The sequence below is a fragment of the Hypanus sabinus genome, chromosome 1 (genome assembly GCF_030144855.1).
Source record: "Hypanus sabinus isolate sHypSab1 chromosome 1, sHypSab1.hap1, whole genome shotgun sequence".
NCBI classification, from domain to species: Eukaryota; Metazoa; Chordata; class Chondrichthyes; order Myliobatiformes; family Dasyatidae; genus Hypanus; species Hypanus sabinus.
In genome coordinates this window covers 201,861,233-201,883,499 of record NC_082706.1, presented here as the reverse complement: position 1 = coordinate 201,883,499, position 22,267 = coordinate 201,861,233, and the positions used below count along the sequence as shown (strand labels likewise).

The 22,267-nt window shown below is 42.6% G+C and overlaps 1 protein-coding gene across 1 annotated transcript in view; it reads right to left on the bottom strand.

The window, feature by feature from the left end:
- arpp21 (cAMP-regulated phosphoprotein, 21) overlaps nt 1–22,267 on the bottom strand; it is a 323,923-nt gene that overhangs the window by 101,926 nt on the left and 199,730 nt on the right. The window contains exons 8-9 of the mRNA XM_059984261.1: nt 9,674–9,733; nt 2,337–2,477 (exon numbers count right to left, since the gene is read on the bottom strand). Coding sequence (XP_059840244.1) covers nt 2,337–2,477; nt 9,674–9,733 — 201 coding nt within the window. The remainder of the gene's footprint in view (nt 1–2,336; nt 2,478–9,673; nt 9,734–22,267) is intronic.

Sequence of the window (22,267 nt, the reverse complement as noted above, 5' to 3'; positions counted from 1 at the left end):
TCATTCCACACTCCCACCACCCTCTGCGTGAAGAAGCCTCCCCCTAACGTTCCCTTTAAACTTTTCCCCCTTCACCCTTAACCCATGTCCTCCGGATTTTTTCTTTCCTAGTCTCAGTGGAAAAAGCCTGCTTGCATTCACTCTATCTATACCCATCATAATTTTATACACCTCTATCAAGTCTCCCCTCATTCTTCTATGCTCCAGGGAATAAAGTCCTAACCTATTTAACCTTTCTCTGTAACTCAGTTTCTCAAGTCCCGGCAACATCTTTGTAAACCTTCTCTGCACTCTTTCAACCTTATTAATATCCTTCCTGTAATTTGGTGACCAAAACTGCACACAATACTCCAAATTCGATCTCACCAATGCCTTATACAACCTCACCATAGCATTCCAACTCTTATACTCAATACTTTGAATCTATCTGTGACGCCAAAAAAGAATAAATAGGCAAATCAATTATGGTATTTGTATATTGAATATATTAAAAATCATTGAAAAACAGATGTATATTTAAAAAGTGAGGTAGTGTTCAAGGGTTCAATGTCCATTTAGGAATCGGATGGTAGAGGGGAAGAAGCTGTTCCTGAATCACTGAGTGTGTGCCTTCAGGCTTCTGTACCTCCTCCCTGATGGTAACAGTGAGAAAAGGGCTGGGTGCCCTGGGTGCTGGAGGTCCTTAACAATGGATGCTGCCTTTCTGAGATACCGCTCCTTGAAGATGTCCTGGGTACTTTGTACCCAGCACCTCCTTGGGTGTGTTTGTTAATGCAAAAGATGCATTTCACTGTATGTTTCGATGCATTTCTCTACACCATATTCTATCTGCCACTTCATTGCTCATTCTCCCAGTCTAGTTCCTTCTGCAGATTTCCTGCTTCCTCAACACTACCTGACCCTCCACCTAAACTTCGTACTGTCCACAAGCCTGGCCACAAAGCCATCAATTCAGTCATCTAAATCATTGCCATACAACATAAAAAGAAGCAGTCCCAACACTAACCCCTGAGGAACACCACAGAATAGTAGTATTGTTCTGTACTGCAGTTGCAAAACAATAAATTTCACAACACATGCTGGTGATAATAAACCTGATTTTGATTTACAGAGACCTTATCCCCCCCCAAGGGTCCCTAAAATAGGCTAAGCTGGTTTAGAAGGCCAATATGTACCTTCATTAGCGGGATGTAGAATATAAGAGTGAAGAGCTTGTGATGCAACTCTATAAAACATGAATTAGGCCCGAGCCTAATTAACACAATCCGTGTTGCTCTACTTTAAAATGGATGTGATTACACTGGAGAGGCTATGGGGGAGATTCACCGGGAGATGTAGTACCTCAGCTGCAAGGAGAGACTGGAGGGGCTTTACTTAGTAAGTCGTGAGCATACTATTTGGCACTGGAAGCATGGTGACACTTGCGGGCTACCCCAATGAGATCCGCAAACTGTGTGTTTCAATGTTTTGATATGCAGGTAATAATGGTTAGCACAACCTGATAGAGCTCGGTGTGTTCCAGATTTCAAAGTTCAACTCTGTAACGAGTCTGTATGTCCTCTCCGCATTACGTTATAATCGCTGCTGCTGATAGTTTTACCATCTAAAACAGGAAATTTAAAATGGTGTATTTAGATCTAGTGGTTATGGTCATGCCTTATGGTGCCGATGACCTGAGTTTGGTTCCTGCCGCTCTCTGTATGGAGTTTGTACGTTTTTTTCCGGTACTGCGTGGGTTTCCCCCGGGTGCTCCGGTTTCCTCCCACATTCCAAAGACGTACATATTAGTGGGTTAACTGGTCACATGGGTGTAATCGGGCTAGAAGGGCCTGCTTACATGTTGTATCTTTAAGAAAATCTTTGCTGGCACCCAGTTAAAGAGACATTTATCAGGAGTGCTGTGTACACAGGGCCCTTAGTATTATCAACAATCCCACCCATCCATTCATCGTTGACTTTCTATCATCAGGCAGGAGACTCTGATGCATAAAGACAAGAACGGTCAGGATGAGCAGCAGCCACCCCCCTCAGGACATGAGACTTCTGAACTCCCTGCCACATGCATTTGCTGTGTCACCAGTTAATCTGTTCTGTACCCTACAATATTTAGTTTGTCCACTTTTAGTTTGTTTATCTATGTGTAATTCATTTGAAGATTTAATTGTTACTTTCCTAAGCTATTGTATGTTATACATTACGTGTACTACTGTGCTTTACACCCTGTCCCGGAGAAACATTATCTCATTTGGTGGTATACAAGTATATAGTTAAATGGCAATAAACTTGACTTAACTTGGTCTGAAGGAGATTCAACATCAGGAGTAAGTCATACTTACATTCTAGTATTGCTTGTTTTGTTGATTATAACACATTTTCCAGTCTGATCAACATTGTGATCCATTCCAAAATACGCGGATACTCTGTGCACTAACATCCGATGATATGATGACATTGGAGGGAATTTCTGATAGTGATTACTGTGAGGAGAGGATAGGAGAGACAATAGCAGATGTGAGATTGGTCATAAACAGATTCCTCAAGGTAACCCAACATAGATCACGCCAGCAGAGAAACAGTCTCTTCAGCTCATCTAATCCATGCCAAGCTGTTATTTTGTCTAGTCCCATCGACCAGCACAAGTGTAGTATCTCCCCATACCCCTTCCATCCTTGTACATGTCTGAACTTCTCTTAAGTGTTGCAATTGAACCCATATCCAACAATTCTGCTGGCAGCTCATTCTGTAAGACCAGAAGATATAGGAGCAGAATTAAGCATTTGACCCGTCGAGTCTGCTCCACCATTTCATCATGGCTGATCCATTCCCCTCTCAGCCCCAATCTCCTGCCTCCTCCCTGTAACCCTTCATGCTCTGACTGATCAGAATCTATCAACGCCTACCTTAAAATGACTTGGCCTCCACAGCTGCCTGTGGCAACAAATTCCAGAGATTCACCACCGCCTGGCTGAAGAAATTCCTCCTCGTCTCTGTTCTAAATGGACATTCCTCTATTCTGAAGCTGTTTCCTCTGGTCTTAGACTCTCACCATAGGAAACATCCTCCCCACATCCACTCTATTGAGGCCTTTAAACATTCGATAAGCTTCAATGATGTCATTCCTCATTCTTCTACATGATCACCACCATCTGAGTGAAGAAGTTGAACTCTCATATCCCCTTAAACATTTCACCTTTCACTTGTGACCCATGACCTCTAGTTCTAGTGTCACCCAACATCAGTGGGGGAGAAAACCTGCTTGCATTTACCCAATCTATACCCCTATCAAATCTCCTATGCTCCAAGGAAAAATGCCCTAACCTATTCAGCCTTTCCCTGTAACTCAGATCCTCAAGTCCTAGCAATATTTTTGTAAAGTTTCTCTGTACTTTTTGTATATTATTGCTATCTTTCCGAATAGGTAGGTAACCAGAATAGCACACAAAACTCCAAATTAGGCCTCACCAATGTCTTATACAACTTCAACATAATATCCTATCTCCTGTATTCTATACTTTGATTAACAAAGGACAATGTGCTAAAAGCTTTCTTAACCATGCTGTATACCTGTGACAATACTTTTAAGAAATTATGGATCCGTATTCCCAGATCCCTCAGTACCTACAACGCTCCTCAGTACCACACTGTGTATTCTGGTTTGTCCTCCCAAAGTGCAACACCACACACTTGTCTGCACTAAATTCCATCTGCCATTTTCAGCCCATTTTTCAGCTGATCCAAATCCTGCTGCAAGCTTTAATAGCCTTCCTTGCTGTCCACTACACCCTCAGTCTTAGTGTCAGCCACAAATTTGCTGATCCATTTTGCCATACTATCATCCAAATCATTAACATAGATGACAAACAACAACAGACATTATGGGGCTAATTTAGGAAATGGGTTACAGTAATGAGAAATAAAGAAAAGTACAGATTTCTGGAAGAACTCAGAGGGTCAAGCAGTGCCTATGAAGACAAGCAATTAATGTTGACATTTTGGATGGAGACTATGCATCAAGACAGAGAGAATAAAGGTCAGAGCGCCAGTATGTAGAAGTACAAGGGTAGTAGATGATAGATGGAACTAGATAGGGAGGGAGTAAGGGACAGATACAACCATGTGAAGGGAGAGGATGGAGAATTGAACCTAAGGTTGACAGGTATAAGATTGGCAATGAGATTTGGGAAATGGGAAGTTCAATGTTCATATAATTGATTTCTAAGCAAGTCAGTTAGGATATAGGTATTATGTTTTTATCCCAATTTGTATTTTGCTTTGCCCAGGAATGGAAAAGTCTACAGAAGTGGTGGACACAACCCAGTCTATCATAGGACAAAGCCCTCCCCACCATTGAGCACATTTACTAGGAGTGCCGCCCCAAGAAAGGAGCATACACTATTAAAGACTCCCATCACCCAGGTCATGCTATCTTCTTGCTACTCCATTCAGGCAGGAGGTACAGAAACCTAAGGTCCCATACCAATAGGTTCAGGAACAGTTGTTACCCTACATAGAAACATAGAAAATAGGTGCAGGAGTAGGTCATTCGGCCCTTCGAGCCTGCACCGCCATTCAGTATGATCATGGCTGATCATCCAACTCAGAACCCTGTACCTGCTTTCTCTCCATACCCCCTGATCTGTTTAGCCACAAGAGCTATATCTAACTTCCTCTTAAATATAGCCAATGAACCAGCCTCAACTGTTTCCTGTGGCAGAGAATTCCACAGATTCACCACTCTCTGTGTGAAGAACTCTCTGTGTTCCTCATCTCAGTCCTAAAAGGCTTCCCCTTTATCCTTAAACTGTGACCCCTCATTCTGGACTGCCCCAACATCGGAAACAATCTTCCTGCATCTAGCCTGTCCAATCCCTTTAGAATTTTATAATTTTCAATAAGATCCCCCCTCAATCTTCTAAATTCCAGTGAGTATATCCACCAGTCTCCTGAACCAGTGAGGATAGCTTCACTCACCTCAACTCTGAACTGATTCTACAACCTACGGACTTGCATTCAAGGACTCTACAACTCACGTTCACCGTAATATTTATTTTTTATTTGTCTCCAATGTCAGCGCATCCTTAATGAGTATAATAGGGTTAAACCAAGAAATAATATGCTGGAGACCATTACATCAGTGGTGGGGAAATTATTGGAGACAGAACTTACTCATACTTGGAAAAGCATGGACTTGTGCATGGGTACTGTGGCTTTGTGCAGGGAAGGTCCTGCCTCACAAATTTGATCAAACTTTTGGGGAAGATTCATGAAGGGGCCAGGGCAGTGGATGTTGTATACATGGACTTTAAAGAAGCATTTGACAAGGTGTCTCCTTGATCACATTTTAAGGCATGTGATCTATGGTGAACTAGTAAATTAGATATAAAATTGGCTTGGTCATGTATGACAGACGCTAATGGTGGAGAGGTGATTTTCTGGCTGGAAATCTTTGACCAGCGGCTCTGCAAGGAACATTGCTAGGACCTCTGCTGTTTCAAAGTTCAAAGTCAATTTATTATTAAAGTACATATATGTCACCATATACTACACAGGGATACATTTTCTTGTGGGCATTCACAGTAAGCACAGTAGAATCAATGAAACGTCACTCACAATAAAAATGTACAAACAACCAAGTGCAAAAAACATTGTACAAATACAAAAATATTTTTAAAAACAAAATAATATTATAAATAAATAAACAATACATATCAACAACACACGTTTTGGAGTCTATGAAAGGGAGTCCATGGATAGAGGAAACAGTTAGGTGTTGGGGTGAGTGAAGTTATCGCATCTGGTTCAAGAAGTTGGTTGTTGAGGGTCAGTAACTGTTCCTGAACCTGCAGCGTGAATCCTGAGGCTCCTGTACTTTCTTCCTGACAGTAGCAGCTTGAAGACAGTATGGCCTGGAGTGGGAGTGTACCTGCTGATGGATGTTGCTTTCCTGCGGCAGCTGTCCCTGTAGTGTTACATTATTGATCTGGATGAAAATGAAGGTGGCTGGTAGGTTTGCACAAACTAAGAAACTGGTGGGGTTCAAACAGACAATAAGGTATAGTAGCAGAATTTGGCTATCTTGCCCATAAATAAGAACTGTTACTTAAGTGGACACATGAACTATTAGGGAAGGCTGCCTCTAATGACTGAATTTGTTTGAGGAGTTGACAAGGATAGTTGATGTAATAAAGGTTGATTGAAGTATTATTCTGCCTAGTCCCACCAACCCACACCCGGACCATAGCCCTCACTACCCTTCCCATCCATGTACTTACCCTAATTTCTCTTAAACGTTGCATCGAATCTGCATCCATCACTTCCACTGGCTGCTCGTTCCACGTTCGCACCATCCTTGGAATGAAGAAGTTTCTTCTCAGGATCCCCTTAAATATTTCGCCTTTCACCCTTAACCTATGACCTCTACTTCAAGTCTCACCCAACCTCAGTGGAAAAGGTCTGCTTGGATTTACACTATCTATACCCCTAAGTCACCACAATAAAGGAAGGTTGAAATTTCTTTGGAGTGATTCAGTGAGGGTGAGATTTCTTCGGAGAGGTTGTGGAGAGAAGGGCACACAATTTTGCAGTCTTTTTACCAGCCAGATTAGGTAATTATTAAAATAATGATAAAGGAAATAGTCACAGGAAGAGATAAAGACCATAAGGGACAGGAGCAGAATTAGGCCTCTGCCACATTGAGTCTGCTCCGTCCTTCCATCCCCTTGGTTTATTATCCACCCCTACTTCATTCTCCTACCTTCTCCCTGTAACCTTTGACATCCTGACTGAGAACGTATCACCTTCTGCTACAAATAGATCCAATGACCTGGCCTCCATTGCTGCCTGTGGCAATGAATTCCACAGATTCATTACCCTGAGGCATAAAGAAATTCCCCCTCATCTCTGTACTAAATGGATATCTCTCTATCCTGAAGCTCTGCCCTCTGGTCCTAGACGCCCCCACTAGTGGAAATACCCTCTCCACATCCACTCTATCTAGGCCTTTCAATATTTGATATGTTTCAATGAGATTCACTCATTTTTTTAAAGAAAGAGAAGGTAGGAGAGATAAAAGTCACATTAAATAATAATCAAGACCAATGAATGACCAGGAGGCCATTCCTCTAGGAAACTTTGATTCATTCTTCATTGATTCCTGTGCCCCTTCCCATCAGTTCCAATGATTGACTTGTAGTTCTCCCCATTGAGTCTAAAACATTTGGTGTTTTGATGCAGTTTCCTTTGTAATAAAAACAGAAATCCAGCGGGTCTACTGATTTCTACCACATTTGGTGTTCTCAGTGAAGTCTCCTCTACACCAAGCAGGCACTTGCAACCATTTTGTGGAACATCTGCTCTTTGCCCACAATGGCCACCCTGACATCCTGGTCCATGTCCTTTCGTTCAATAGGATATCTCAGTGATGAGGAGGAATGGATTTGTTTTCCTTGGGGAAGGCAGAGGGAAGATCTCAAAAGATCTACATAAAATTATGAAGGGCATAGACAGGGCTGAAATGGTGAACTTTACCACATGGTGGAGGTGTCTGCGACCAGAGCATATGGGTTTGAAGTAGGGGATACGATGTCTGGATGAATTCTTTTGCCTGGAGAATGGTTGGGATTGGGAAGGCAGAGGCTCTCACAACATTTCAACATGGAACATTACAGTACACAACAGTACAGTACATGCCCTTTGGTCTTTTAAAATCTTTCTCCCCTTTCCTTAACCCTCTCCCACCCCGAGATAGAGGCTGCAACTATGCACTTTAACTGCGCCGCTCCTGACTTTATATTGCTCTACAAGGTCACCCCACAGTCTCCTACAATCCAGGGAAAACAATCCCAGCCTATCCTATTTCTCCTTACAGATCATACCATTCAATCTCAATGACATAAAACATAGAACATTATAGTACAGTATGTGCCTTACGACACACAATGTTGTGCCAGCTTTTTAACCTATTGTGTGCAGTTTTGGTAACCTACCTACAGGAAAATTGTCAATAAGATTGAAAGAGAGCAGAGAAAATTTGCAAGGATGCTGCCGGGGCTTGAGGACCTGAGTTATAGGGAAAGGATGAGTAGGTTAGGACTTTATTCTAGTCCTTTTGAAATGAATGCTAACATTGCATTTGCCTTCCTCACCACAGACTCAACCTGCACATTAACCTTCAGGGAATCGTACACAAGGACTCCCAAATCCCTTTGCCCCTCAGTTTTTTTGTCTTTTCTCTCCATTTAGAAAATAGTCAACACCTTTATTTTTCGAACAAAGTGAATGATCGTACAGTTCATGACACTGTGTTTTATCTGCTATTTCTGTAGCCTCTCTCCTTCCTCAAAACTACTGTCCCTCCACCAATCTTCAAATCATCTGCAAAATTTGTAACAAAGCCATCAATTCCATCAGTGAAATCATTGACATATAATGTAAAAAGAATTGGTCCCAACACAGTCACCTGCAGCACACCAGTAGTCACTGGCAGCCCACCAGCAAAGGCTCCCTTTATTCCCAATCTTTGCCTTCTGCCAATTAGCCACTGCTTTACCCATGCTCAAATCTTTTCTGTAATACCATGGGCTAATTAGCTTGTGGAGCAGTCTCATGAGTGGCACTTTGTCAAAGTCCTTCTGAAAATCCAAGTACACAACATCAACTGATTCCCCTTTGTCTATCCTACTTGTTATTTCTTCAAGTAATTCCAACAGATTTGCCAGGCAAGATTTTCCCTTGAGGAAACCATGCTGACTATGGCCTATTTTTATCATGCGCCTGCAAGTACCTGAGACCTCATCCTTAATAATAGATTCCACCATCTTCCCACCCACTGAGGTCAGATTAACTGGCCTATAGTTTCCTTTCTTCTGCCTCTCTTCCTTCTTGAAGAGTGGAGTGATATTTGCAATTTTCCAGTCTTCCGGATCCATTCCCGAACCTAGTGATTCTTGAAAGATCATTATTAATACCTCCATGATCTCTTCAGCCACATCTTTTAAAATAAGTGACTTATCTACCTTCAGACCTTTCAGTTTCCCAAAAAAACCTTCTCTGTAGTTATGGTAACTTCACACATTTCTTGCCCCCTGATACCTGGAACTTCCACCATGCTGTGAAGACTGATGCAAAATATTTATTGAGATCATCCACCATTTCATTGTCCCCATTAATTGTATTAGTTGGCACAGACAAGACACACTGAAGGGTCTGTTCTTGAGGTTAATGACTTTCACCACCATCATCATTATGTGCCATGTCATGTGATGTGGCTGATCATGGTCTTCCATCTGTCAGTGACCATGATTATCCTAGGCCAATTTTTCTACCAAAGTGGTTGGCCATTGCCTTCTTCTGGGCAGTGTCTTTACAAGAAGGGTGATCCCAGCCATTAACAATACTCTTCAGAGATTGTCTGTTTGGAGTCAGTGGCCACATAACCAGGGCTTGTGATATGCACCAGTTGCTCATACAACCATCCACCACCTGCTCCCATAGCTTCACGTGACCCTGATTGGGGTGATGGAGGGGCTAAGCAGGTGCTACACCTTGCCAAAGGGTGACCTGCAGGCTAGTGGAGGAAAGGAGAGCCTTACACTTCCTTTGGTAGAGATATATCTCCACCCATCTACAACTTTATAACAAGTTTAAAACAATAGATATTAATATAATCTCTTACTTGTTATCACTGATAAAATCTATTAGTTCCTGTTCCATTTTTAAAAGCATCACTCTGTCCCTGTAAAACGATAAAAATTGAGTCAATATAAATATACGTACTGTCAATAAACTTTAACTTAATGCTTTCCCTCAGATGTTCTGGGCATTCCTCATTATCCCCCTTGTTACCTTTCATTCCTAAAGTTATGGAGTAACAAAGCATGCAAGCGTGTGCCAGTAAGGCTTGTGAAGATGATTGCTCCTAATCTGACTCATCTGAGGTTCCCCAGGTCATGCATGGGGAAATCATTAGCGTACCATTTTCAGCGCTAGTGATTAAAGGCCAATTCACTCTCTATAAGGAGTGTGTACTGTACTGTGCAAAAATCAGGCACACACAAAAAAATTCAGTAAAGTGAAGATGCTTTCAAAAATTAGAAAATGTAAATTTCCTAGGTATCAAGTAATTTACTATAAAGAGCAGTAAACAGTAAAAAAATTAAATGAAATCAATATTTGGTGTGACCATCCTTTGCCTTTAAAACTGCTTGGACAACATTCTTGAAGCTCCTGTCTGCCATGAAATTTGGGAGAGACCTTGCTGATGTAGGATGACCACCTTGTGTCTTGTTGCTGTGCTCACTCTTGTGGTGTTGTAGGAATTGATGATTTGAAGGTTAAACTGTCACATCCTTACCTTTTCGTCTGGTTGCCCTTTGCCCAGTTTGATTCCTTCTACACCCATTTCTGTTTCAATTAATCAGTTTAATCCATACAGCTCAGTATGTCATTGATCATTAGCACCTGTTTGTTATCTTTGTTTAATCATGCACTGGGCGATATACCTTCAAAGTAATCAAGTTTTTTAATTGTTAACTGGTCTATTACTTAATATGTTACTTTCTTTAACATAATATAAACATTTCTCAGTAACATAAAAATTTGTGGAAAATTAATGACTGGAAATTGAAAATTTGCTCTTTTCAACTGCCACACTATTACAGAAGACAAAAAATAAACATCTATAAACATTGTTGGGAGAGTCCAGTACCAGAGGGCATGGATTGAGATTAAGAGGTCAGTTATTTAAAACAGAGTTGAGGAAGAACTTCTTCTCCCAGAGAGTTGTGGAAGTGTGGAATGCACTGCCTCGGAAGACGGTGGAGGCCAATTCTCTGGATGCTTTCAAGAAGGAGCTAGATAGATATCTGATGGATAGGGGAATCAAGGGATATGGGGACAAGGCAGGGACTGGGTATTGCTAGTGAATGATCAGCCATGATCTCAGAATGGCGGTGCAGACTCGAGGGGCCGAATGGTCTACTTCTGCACCTATTGTCTATTGTCTAAAACAAAATTAATGTTAAAAATATCTAGGGTACCAAAGTCTTTTATACAGTATTATATGTGCTCCCAGTGATGATGTGGGTTTCCTCTGAGCGGTCCTGAATCCTCCCGCATTCCAAACATGACAGATTAGGGTTAGCAAATTGAGGGAATGCTATTTTAGCACTGGAAGCATGGCAACACATGCAGGCTACACCCAAGCACGATCCTCAGACTGTGTTCACTGTTAATGCAAACAACGCCATTCACTGTATGTCTCAATGTGATAGATATCTCTTAAACTGAGTAAGCAATCACCCCTTCACATCAGCGACAGAGGAATGACCCAGTTCGCTTTACTAAATATGTCTCAATGTGAATTATAATACATGCTAAGATTGTTTAAGACTGTACCACTTTGCTTAAGTAAATCCAGTGACAATAACATCAAAACTATTGTTCAGAACTTAATATTATAATCTAGAAGAATGATATCAAATTACAAGAAAAGTGTGTGCAGAAGTCGAGCTTTCACTAAAGATCCACTGTTTTCCATCATGGCTGTATGCATCATCATTGTGATTTCGTGCTGTGCCGTATAACATGGGCGATCATGTTTTTGCCAATTTTTTCTACAGAAGGGGTTTGCCAATGCCTTCTTCTGGGCAGTGTCTTTACAAGACGGGTTACCCCAGCCATTATCAATACTCTTTCAGAGATTGTTTGCATGGCGTCAGTGGTCATATAACCAGGACTTGGGATATGCACCAGCTGCTCATATGACCGTCCACCACTTGTTCTTGTGGCTTTATGTGACCCTGATTGGGGGTGGGGGGCTAAGCAGATGCTACACCTTACCCAAGGGTAACCTGCAGGCCAGCAGGTGGAAGGAGCACCTTACACCTCCTTGGAAGAGGTGCATCTACACCCGGCCACCCAATAGCTGGGTTAAGGTTTCAATAAAGTACTTGAAAGGACTTTTTAATCTTATATTTTTGCCCGTTTCTCTCAGATGCACATATTCAGCTTTCAGCTCTGCCCATGACAAGATAATCTTTATGTTGGCGCAAATATCGCTTTATAGCGGGGGTTCCCAACCCTTTTATGCCATGGACCTCTACCATTAACTGAAGGGTCCATGGAGCCAAGGTTGGGAACCACTGCTTCATAGGGTCAGAACATTCTTCCTTAAAAACAAGAGATTCTTCAGATGTTTGGAAATTCAGAGTAAACACACACAAAATACTGGAGGAATTTAGCAGGTCTGGCAGTGTCTTCAATCCCTTCTCAACAATGTCATCACACATCTTCCTTAATAAAGTAAAACATTTCAAGGACCTTCATGTCAGTGATTGGACATAATCTAACCAATCCATGTCAAGCACTATATAGAAAGATGACCAAAAGTTGAGCAAACAATGCAACAACTTCAGGCTGGTATGGGAAGGTTTAGTAACCTGTGTATCTTAGACCTCTGACAGGAGAATGCGGGACTGTCGATAGTGAAAATGGAAATGAAAACCAACGCAAGCTTTCATGAACATGAAGGCCTTGATATCCCAAAGGTCTGGAGATGAGAGGACGAGAAGGGATTCAAAAAAAGGATGAAATTTTTAAAAAATTGGTACCTCCTGTATCTAATAACGTGGCCGCTGAGTGTGTATCTGTGGTTTTCTGCAGCTGTAGCTCATCAATTTCAAGGTTCGATGTGTTGTGCATTCACATATGCTCTTCTGCATACCACTGATGTAATGTGTGGTTATTTGAGATATTGTTGCCTTCCTGTCAGCTTAAAGCAGTCTGGCCATTTTCCTCTGACCTTCCTCATTAACAAGGGATTTTGTTCTTCACACCACTATCTGTAAGCTCTGGACTCTAGAGACTGTTGTGCACGACAACCGCCAGCGATCAGCTGTTTCTGAGATTCTCACCCATCCCGTTTGGAACCAACAGTCATTCCATGGTCAAAGTCACTTGAGTCACATTTACTCCCAATTCTGATGCTTGGTTGAACAACTAAACCTCTCGTCCATGTCTGCATGCTTCTATGCATTGAGTTGCTGGCACATGATTGGCTGGTCAGATATTTGCATTAATGAGCAGCTGTACAGCTGCACCTAATAATGTGGCCACTGAGTGTACTTTTATCAGAATCCAAGTCAGTCAGTGAGCAATAAAGTTTATTGGAGAACATGATTTGATATGGGCATCATTACTTAGAGTGAACTCTGGGTTATGAAGTGTGGGGGGGGGGGCGGGGACGCAGGATAAAGATAATTGAAATTTATTTATTTACTGAGATGCTCAAAGAAGATCACAAACATATTGTTGAGTTTGGAGGCTTGTGTGCCTCAATGACCCAGAGAGTTATGCTGGTTGGAGTCAAGGTTTTATGCCAAACAGGTCGGAAGGTAGAGGCCAGACTTAGCGTGGTCCACCGGTCCTCCAGGTTCAGGGGTTCAGCTCAGGGCCAACAACCCCGACTGGTAAAACAAAATTGTTATGGAAACAGCAATGAAGAATCCTTCTACATCTGAGTGCGACGGTATTCCTGACCCTCCACCCAGGATTTGCATGACTGACAGTAGTGAAAACCGAGGGAAAACCACTGGCATGATGAAGGAAGCCCTGAACACAGCTAGAGATGTGCTGTTGTTCTGAGATCAAAAGTGCTGTTCTCTAGATGAACACAGCTAGAGATACCTTCACTGCTGCCCTAAACACCAGCAGCATGATGCGCAGTAAAAAAAATTATTAAGATAGAGCGCAGCCCTTCGAGCTGTTCTGCCCAGCAACCCCCAATTTAACCCCAGCCTAATCCCGGGACAATTTACAATGAGCAATTAATCTAGTAATTAATCTAGTCTTTGGACTGCGGGAGGAAATCAGGGTGCCTCGCAAAAACCCATGCTTTTCACGGGGAGGTCGTACATGCTCCTTACAACTAACTCCAGAATTGAACTCCGAACTCCAGTTGTAATAGTGTCGTGCTAACTGCTACACTACCGTGTTAGATTAAAAGGCAACAGAAATCCGGATGACTGAGTAATCCAGGCAGCAGATGAGCTGAGTCAGAACAGAACTCCAAATCAATAGTCTTATTTTCAAGTGGTTTGAATGACTTTGGACAGCTGCCAGAGAAAGGAGTAACTAAAATCACTGGCTAATGAACTCCTTGCTTAATAGCTTTTGTCTTCCCGTTAATATATTGGGGTGGCATGGTAGCATCATGGTTAGCACAACGCTTTATAGTACGGACAACACGGGTTAAATTCCCACCGCTGTATTTAAGAGCTTGTATGTGTATGTTCTCCCTGTGATGGCGTGGGTTTCAGCCGGGTGCTCCGGTTTCCTCCCACAGTCCTAGTAATGGGTTAATTGGTCACTTTAAATTGTCCTGTGATTAGGATTAAATCACAGCTTAAAGGGTCAGAAGGACCTATTCCACTGTGTGTGTGTGTGTGTGTGTGTGTGTGTGTGTGTGTGTGTGTGTGTGTGTGTGTGTGTGTGTGTGTGTGTGTGTGTGTGTGTGTGTGTGTGTGCGCGCGCGTGTGTGTGTGTGTGTGTGTGTGTGTGTGTGTGTGTGTGCGTGCGTGTGTGTGTGTGTGTGTGTGTGTGTGTGTGTGTGTGTGTGTGTGCGTGTGCGCGTGCGTCCTTAACTCCTGGTGGAGTTGTCAGGGCGTCATCATGACAAGCTTTTTGCACCGATCTTTTTGGTGATTGCTCATCAAACGGCGTGTCTTGGGCATCTGAAACCTGGTGGAGCCCGTCCCTCTCCAGCTTTTTTTTACGAGGTTGAGTTGCTAGCTCAACACTCAACACAAGCATGGATGGAGAGAGCTGTATCCACGCTGTATCTCAATAAATACAAATATAAATATACCGGAGCACCCAGTGATTGATAAGTTCGTGGCCTAAGGTAGAAGCAGTCAATTTTAGAAAACCTAGCACATTTATTTTTCATCATAGTCCCCTCCTACATTTACACACTTAAGTCCAGCGGTTGTGAAGCAAACGGATCCCTTTGTAGAAGTGGTCCAAAGCAGGGGTGAATGATAAGTTCTTGGCCTAAGGTAGAAGGAGATGAGTTTTACAGCTCTCGTTACATGCACGAGCAGTTCAACCCTGAGTGAAAGAGCAAAAAGTTTGAAGTTAATAACTCATCTCCTTCTCCCTTAGGCCACAGACTTAACAATCACCCCTGCTGTGGACCACTTCTGGAGGTCCAAGACGTCGACTTCTACAAAGAAGGGATCCGTATGTTCCACGACCGCTGGACTAAGTGTGTAAATGTAGGAAAAATAAATGTGCTAGGTTTTCTAAAATTGACTCCTACCTTAGGCCACAAACTTATCAATCACCCCTCATTACATATAGGAGAAGGAGGCTTCTGTCCAAGTTGTAAACTAGGTGGAGATCAAGAGAGGGGTGGTCAGGTTGAACTGAACGGCTTGCATTTTTTCACGTGGGAAATGATGTGATTTGGGATGAAGTTGAGGGGCAGTATGCAGATGAAAAGTAGGAGAGGGGAAAAGGACTGGAGGCAAAATGATTTGGTAAGAAAAAAACCAATCTAGATGAAAAAAATCCTGAAAGTGTGGGTAAGCATTCAGTAGGCCAGGCAACATCAATAGAGAGAGAAACAACAGTTAATATTACAGGCCAAGATTAAAAGTGTACATCTGAAAAATTAACACTTTCTCCCTCCACAGAGGCTGCCTGACCTATTGAGATCGCTAGCACTTTCTGTTCTTATTCTATTCCGTGATAGCAAATGTTTTAAGGTTGTCGTAGTAGGGAGTGGGAAGGGGTTGTGAGGGTAAGCTCCCCCACTACCTATTAAATGCTCTCAAAGGCGTGCACCTCAAATAGTTTCTGACATCCAAGTTCAGCTTCTGGCCTTCACATGCGGCTTAGCTACAAAGCCTGGCAAGACCGTTTCTACTGACAGGTGAAGGGACAAAGGTGGGTTACTGACACCTTAAAACCAGATGCTTTAGGCAGATGGGGCTCATGAACCATGGTTGGCAGCTCAACTGGGAAAAGGAAAACTCCGATCCCAAATCTCCAGTGCCTTGTGGCTCTCCCACTCATGGAAAGGCTTCTGGGGTAAGTCGCAAGGAAAAATCCAGAGCTGAGTGCCTAAGGCGGTCCTACATTCAGCTGAATGCTGACTGGAATCTCCTGTGATGCTGCAGGTGTCAAATTGTATCAGTCTCCGCTGCTCCTTTGGCTTCATTAGCTGCATGGCGAGGGGGAGCCTTCCACATAGGCAACAGCTTGCTCTCCATATTGTATTGCCCCAGCTTGCACCTAGACAGTGAGGACACATCCACGGTCGACCCTGATCAACTGAAGCCGTAGTAACTGTTTTATCCCGATGTCTGAGGTAAATCATGACTGGAGTGAATTAAACATGGGATTGGGAGCGGGGGTGGTTGACAGATGGGCTCAGAACTTAAGGATGACAACCTGCTCTAGATCTTTGGTGAGGAAAGGGAAGTTGGCTACTTGATGTATTTTACAAAGGCAGGCAAGGCTGTTTCCCTTGAGGAAAGAAACGATGATGGCAGATTTGAAGAAGGAAGCAGGAAAGGAAAAAGAATCAATAACATTACAAATTTGCAACACCTGCCAGAAAAGCAGGGGTCCTCAACCTTGTTAATGCCAGGGGCCCCTCCCATCAAACTTATGGGTCCATGGACCCAGGTTAAAGCACTGCTGAGATCTCTCTTAGAGTATTGTGAACAATTTTGAGCCCCTTATTTAAGAAAGGATGTGCTGACGTTGGAGAGGGAGCAGAGGAAGTTTATGAGAATTATTCTGGAAACGAAAGGCTTATTGTATGAGGAGCAATTGATGGTTCTGGACCTGGGAGTTCTCTTTGAAACCTGTTGAATGTTGAAAGGCTCAATAGAGTAGATGTGGCGAGAATGTTTCTTGTGGTGGGGGAGTCTAGGATCAGAGGGCACAGCCTCAGAACAGAGGGACATCCATTTGGAATGGAGATAAGGAGGAACTTCTTTACCAGACAGTGGGGAATCTGTGGAATTCGTTGCCACAGGTGGCTGTTGAGGCCTGGTCACTGGGTGTATGCATGACAAAGGTTGAAAGGTTCTTGGTTATTCAGGGTGTGTAAGGTTACAGGGAGAAGGCAGGAGACTAGGGTTCAGAGGGAAATGTATCAGCCATGATGAAATCCGGAGAAAACTTGAGGGGGCGAATGGCTAATTCTGCTCCTATATTTTATGCTCTTAAGGTCTTATTCTTGTCTTCACAGGTTAGGACACAAAATATAAGAGTTCAGATGCTTGGTTGCAACTTTATAAAACATTGGTCAGACAACACTTAGAACATAGAACATAGAACAGAACAGTTCACAATGTTGTGCTGAACCATTTAAATTAGTAATCAAATTGCTAACTAAACTGATATCTTCTGTGTACACAATGTCCATATCCTTTCATTTTCCTCACATTCATGTGCTAATCTAAACGGAAAAAAGGATATGCCATGATGGAATGGTGGAGCAGACTCGATGGACCAAATGGCCTAATTTTGCTCCTCTACTTTATGGTCTTATGGTCTAAACGTCTCTTAAAAGCCTCAATTGTATTTGACTACACCACCACCACACTAGGCAGCATAAAACACAGGACAATACCATAACAGACAACAGAAAGGCAACCAACAATTTACAAGGCAATAGTGGAAACAGCCATGAGCATTCAACAGTTAACAGACTGGTCACATGTGGAAACGTCCATAATCATACTTAAATAAATGTGTAAAAAACTTGCCCTTCACACCTTTGAAATTACCCCTCTCACCATAAACGTATGTTCTTTGGTATTAGACATTTCAACCCTGGGAAAGAGATATTCCCTGTCCACTCTATCTATGCCTCTCATAATCTTATAAACCTCTCTCAGATCTCCCCAGAGCCTCTGCCGCACCAGAGAAAACAACCCAAGATGTTTTAGGGGGTTCAAGTTGTCGCCCAATGAAGAAGATCACTTTATTGCCAGTATGTGACGCATACCAGAATTGATAATGCTTTGATGCCAAGTGTAAAACACAGGACAATACCATAACAGACAACAGAATGGCAACCAACAATTTACAAGGCAATAGTGGAAACAGCCATGAGCATTCAACAGTTAACAGACTGGTCACATGTGCAAACGTCCATAATCATACTTAAATAAATGTGAACATACGAACAGACTCAATAATTATAATCAGAACAAGGAGGGAAGGAAAGACCATTTAACAGACGTTGTGCAGGGATGGCTGGGGTATTACACCTGAGTGAGTGAAGGTGCTGGATAAAATGCAGAGGAGATTAACCAGAGTGCAGCCTCACAGATACACACCTGGCTTAGGATCTTATCGTAATCTTATTACATCTCATTGTAACTGTTATATTAGTTGTGCTTTTAGTACAGTTTATTTTAATTTACTGCTTTAAGGGAGAAATCCAATGATGACTGCAGTACCAGGCCTCCTCTATATCGTGTGATTTATTAACCATATGGATTGCCGTTTAACATTTTTATTGCATTTTTATTTAATGTAAGTTCAACACAACATTGAAAACTTTGACAAACTTCTATAGGTGTGCGGTAGAGAGTGTATCGACTGGCTGCATCACAGCCTGGTATGGAAACACCAATGCCCTTGTACAGAAAATCCTACAAAAGTAGTGGAAATGGGTAAATCTTTCCCCTCTACAGAGCACATCTATGTGGAGTGTTTTTTGCAGGAAAGCAGCTTCCATCATCAGGGACTGTCCCACCCAGGACATGCTCTCCTCTTGTTGCTGCCATCAGGAAGAAGGTACAGGAGCCTCATGACTCACACCACCAGGTTCAAGAACAGTTATTACCCTTCAACCATCAGGCGCTTGAACCAAAGGGGATAACTTCACTCGCCCCATCACTGAGATGTTCCTGCAGCCCATGGGCTCACTTTCAAGGACGCTTCATCTCATGTTTTTGATATTTATTGCTCTTTCATTTATTATAGTGATTTCTTTCTTGTTTTATTTGCTCAGTTTGTTGTCCTTTGTACACTGGTTTTACACCCAAGTTAGTACAGTCTTTCACTGATTCTATTATGGTTATTATTCTATTATGGATTTATTGAGTATGCCCACAATAAAATGAATCTGAGGTTTGTATATGGTGACATACATGTATTTGAATAATAAATTTACTTTTGAACTTTTTGAACCTTGAATTAAGTACAGGCCAACAAAAAGATGAGTGGAAAGGACTGAAGAAAGAGGTGTGGACCTAATATATCAAAGGTACATTGATAGAGAAAAGCTAGGTAGGTGTCCAGTGAATAGATGTATTTGCAGAGGGAAGGCACAGACGTGGGCAGTATCAGATATGAGATTCATCACTGGTGCCTAACACATTTAGTGAAAAGAACTATGACATGGCACACTCTGGGGGACAACTGTGGCAGTATAATGATTAACAGCAGGGCCCTTAACACCTCAGCAGGAGTTATTAGATGCCAAATAGAATGCCATAAAGGTGTCACATAGATAATTACAAATTCATTGTTATAACAGTCAAAACTGAGCAATAACCACCCTAGGAACAGCCGTTTATAATTATTATCATCTAATGGTTCCCCTCCATACCCACGTCTGTTCCTCAGGAGTGTGGTTCTCATGACGCACAGCCTTACAATGCAAGGCCTAATGGGTGGGATAACAAACGTGGTCTTTCTCACCATCAATGTCCTCTTCAACAGACAAAGCCTCAAGAAGCTGGCATCTGTTGTTAAAGATACTCACCATGTGAGATGGGGGAGACTTTAAATGAATATTTTGCACCTCTGTTTACGCAGGAGACAGGCACAGAGTCCGTCGAAGTGAGGCAAAGCAGCACTGACTTCAAGGACTCGATACTGATTACAGAGGAGGAGGTGTTTGCCGTCCTGAGGCAAGTTAGGGTAGATAAATCCCCAGGGTCTGACAAGGGTATTCCCTCAGACCCTGTGAAAGGCAAGTGCAGACATTTCAGGGGACTTAAACCACCCTCAGTGACGTGTGAGGTACCGGCGGATTGGAAGATAGCTAATGTTGTTCCACTGTTTAAGAAAGGCTCTACAAGTAAACCAAAAAATTATAGGCCAGTGAGCCCGACATCAGTAGTATTGGGACGTATTCTGAGGGACCAGATAGATGAATATTTAGAGAGACATGGACTGATTAGGGATAGTCAGCATGCTGTCATGCATGATAGGTTATGTCATTTTCCAGTGGTACAATATCAACTCTCATCTCCCTTTTACTCTTTATATAACTGAAAAAAACATTTGATATCCTGATTTATACTATTGGCTAGTTTGCCCTCATATTTCATTTTTTTTCCTTTCTTACTGTTTTTTAGTTGCTTTTTGTAAGATTTTAAAAGCTTCCCAATCATCCAAATTCCCTCTCGCTTTTACTACCCTTTCCTTGTACTTTATGCAGAACTTACCTTCCCTTGTCAGCCACGGTTGCCTACCCCTGCCACATGAGAACGTCTTCCTCTGTGGGACATAGCTATCCTGTGCCTTGTGAACTATTCCCAGAAACTTCAGCCACCTCTGCTCTGCCATCATCCCTGCCAGTATCCTCCACCAATCCACCAGGGCAAGCTCCTCTCTCACGCCTCTGTAATTCCATTTATTCCATTGCGATACAGGCACATGTGAATTGTACTTCTCCCTCTCAAGCTGAAGTATGAACTCAACCATATTATGATCACTGCCTCCTAAGGATTCCTTTACATTGGGGTCCCTAATAAGATCAGGATTATTACACAACACCCAATCCAAGATGGCCTTTCCCCCAGTAGGCTAAGTAAATGACCCCAACATTCCCACAGGTGAAGTTACACCTCACCTGGAAGGACTGCTTGGGGTCCTGAATGGGAGGTGTAGGGGCAGGTGTGGCACTTGTTCTGCTTGCAAGGATAAGTACCAGGAGGGAGGGATGAAGGGAGAAGGAAGTCGCATAGGGTGTGATCCCTGAAGAAAGTGTTGGGGGTGGGGAAGGAAAGATGTGCTTGGTGGAGTGATTCCATTGAAGATGGCAGAAGTTGTGGAGAATTATGTGCTGGATTCAAAGGCTAGTGGGGTGGTAGGTATGGGCAAAAGCGACAAGGCCTGGCGAGGATGGGGTGAGGGCAGACACGTGTGAATTGGAAGTGATACGAGTGAGGACAGCATTGATGGCAGAAGAAGGAAAACACCTTTCTTTGAAGAAGGAGGACATCTCATTAGCTCTGGAATGAAAAATCTCATCCTGAGAGAAGCTACAGCAGAGGCAGAGGAACTGAGAGAAGGGCTTGACATTTTTACAAGTGACAGGGTGGGAAGAGGTAGAGTCCAGGTAGCTGCGAGAATTAGTGGGTTTATAAAAGAGATCAGTAGATAAACTGTCTCCAGAGACAGAGACAAAGAGATCGAGACTGGGGGAGGGAGGTGTTGGAAATGGACTAAGTAAATTTGAGGGTAGGGTGGAAGTTGGAGGCAACATTGATGAAGTTGATGAGCTCAGCATGGATGCAGGAAGCAGCAGTAATGCAGTTGCTGACGTAGCACAGGAAACATTGGGGAGTGAAACCGGTGTAGGCTTGGAATATAGACTGTTCCATGTGGCCGACAAAAAGGCAGGCACAGGTGGGACCCATGCGAGTGCCCGTGGCTCCGGGAATACAAGTCTATAATTCCTTGATGCATCATATGTAGATAGGGTCATAGATAAAGCTGTTGGCACACTGGCCATCATAAATCAAAGCACTGAATACAGCAGATCGGATATGATGTTGAAGTTGTATAAGATGTTGGACAGACCTAATTTGGAGTAATGTGTGCAGTTTTGGTCACCTACCGACAGGAAAGATGTAAATAAGTTTGAAAGAGTGCAGAGAGAACTTGCAAGGATATTGCTAGTCAGAAGGACCTGAGTTATATGAAAAGATTGAATAGGTTAGGTCTTTATTCCTTAGAATGTAAAAGATTGAGGGGTGATTTGATTTGATAGATGTACACAAAATTATGAGGAGTATAGATAGGGTGAGGCAAGTAGGATTTTTCCATTGAAGCTAGATGGGACTACAACTAGAGCTCATGGGTTAAAGATGAAATGTAAAAAGTTTAAGGGGAACATGAATGGAAACTTATTCAATCAGAGGTTTGTGAGGGTGTGGAATGGACTGCCAGTGTGTTTGATTTCAATGTTTATGAGAAGTATGGATGGGCACATGGGTGGTAGGGGTAT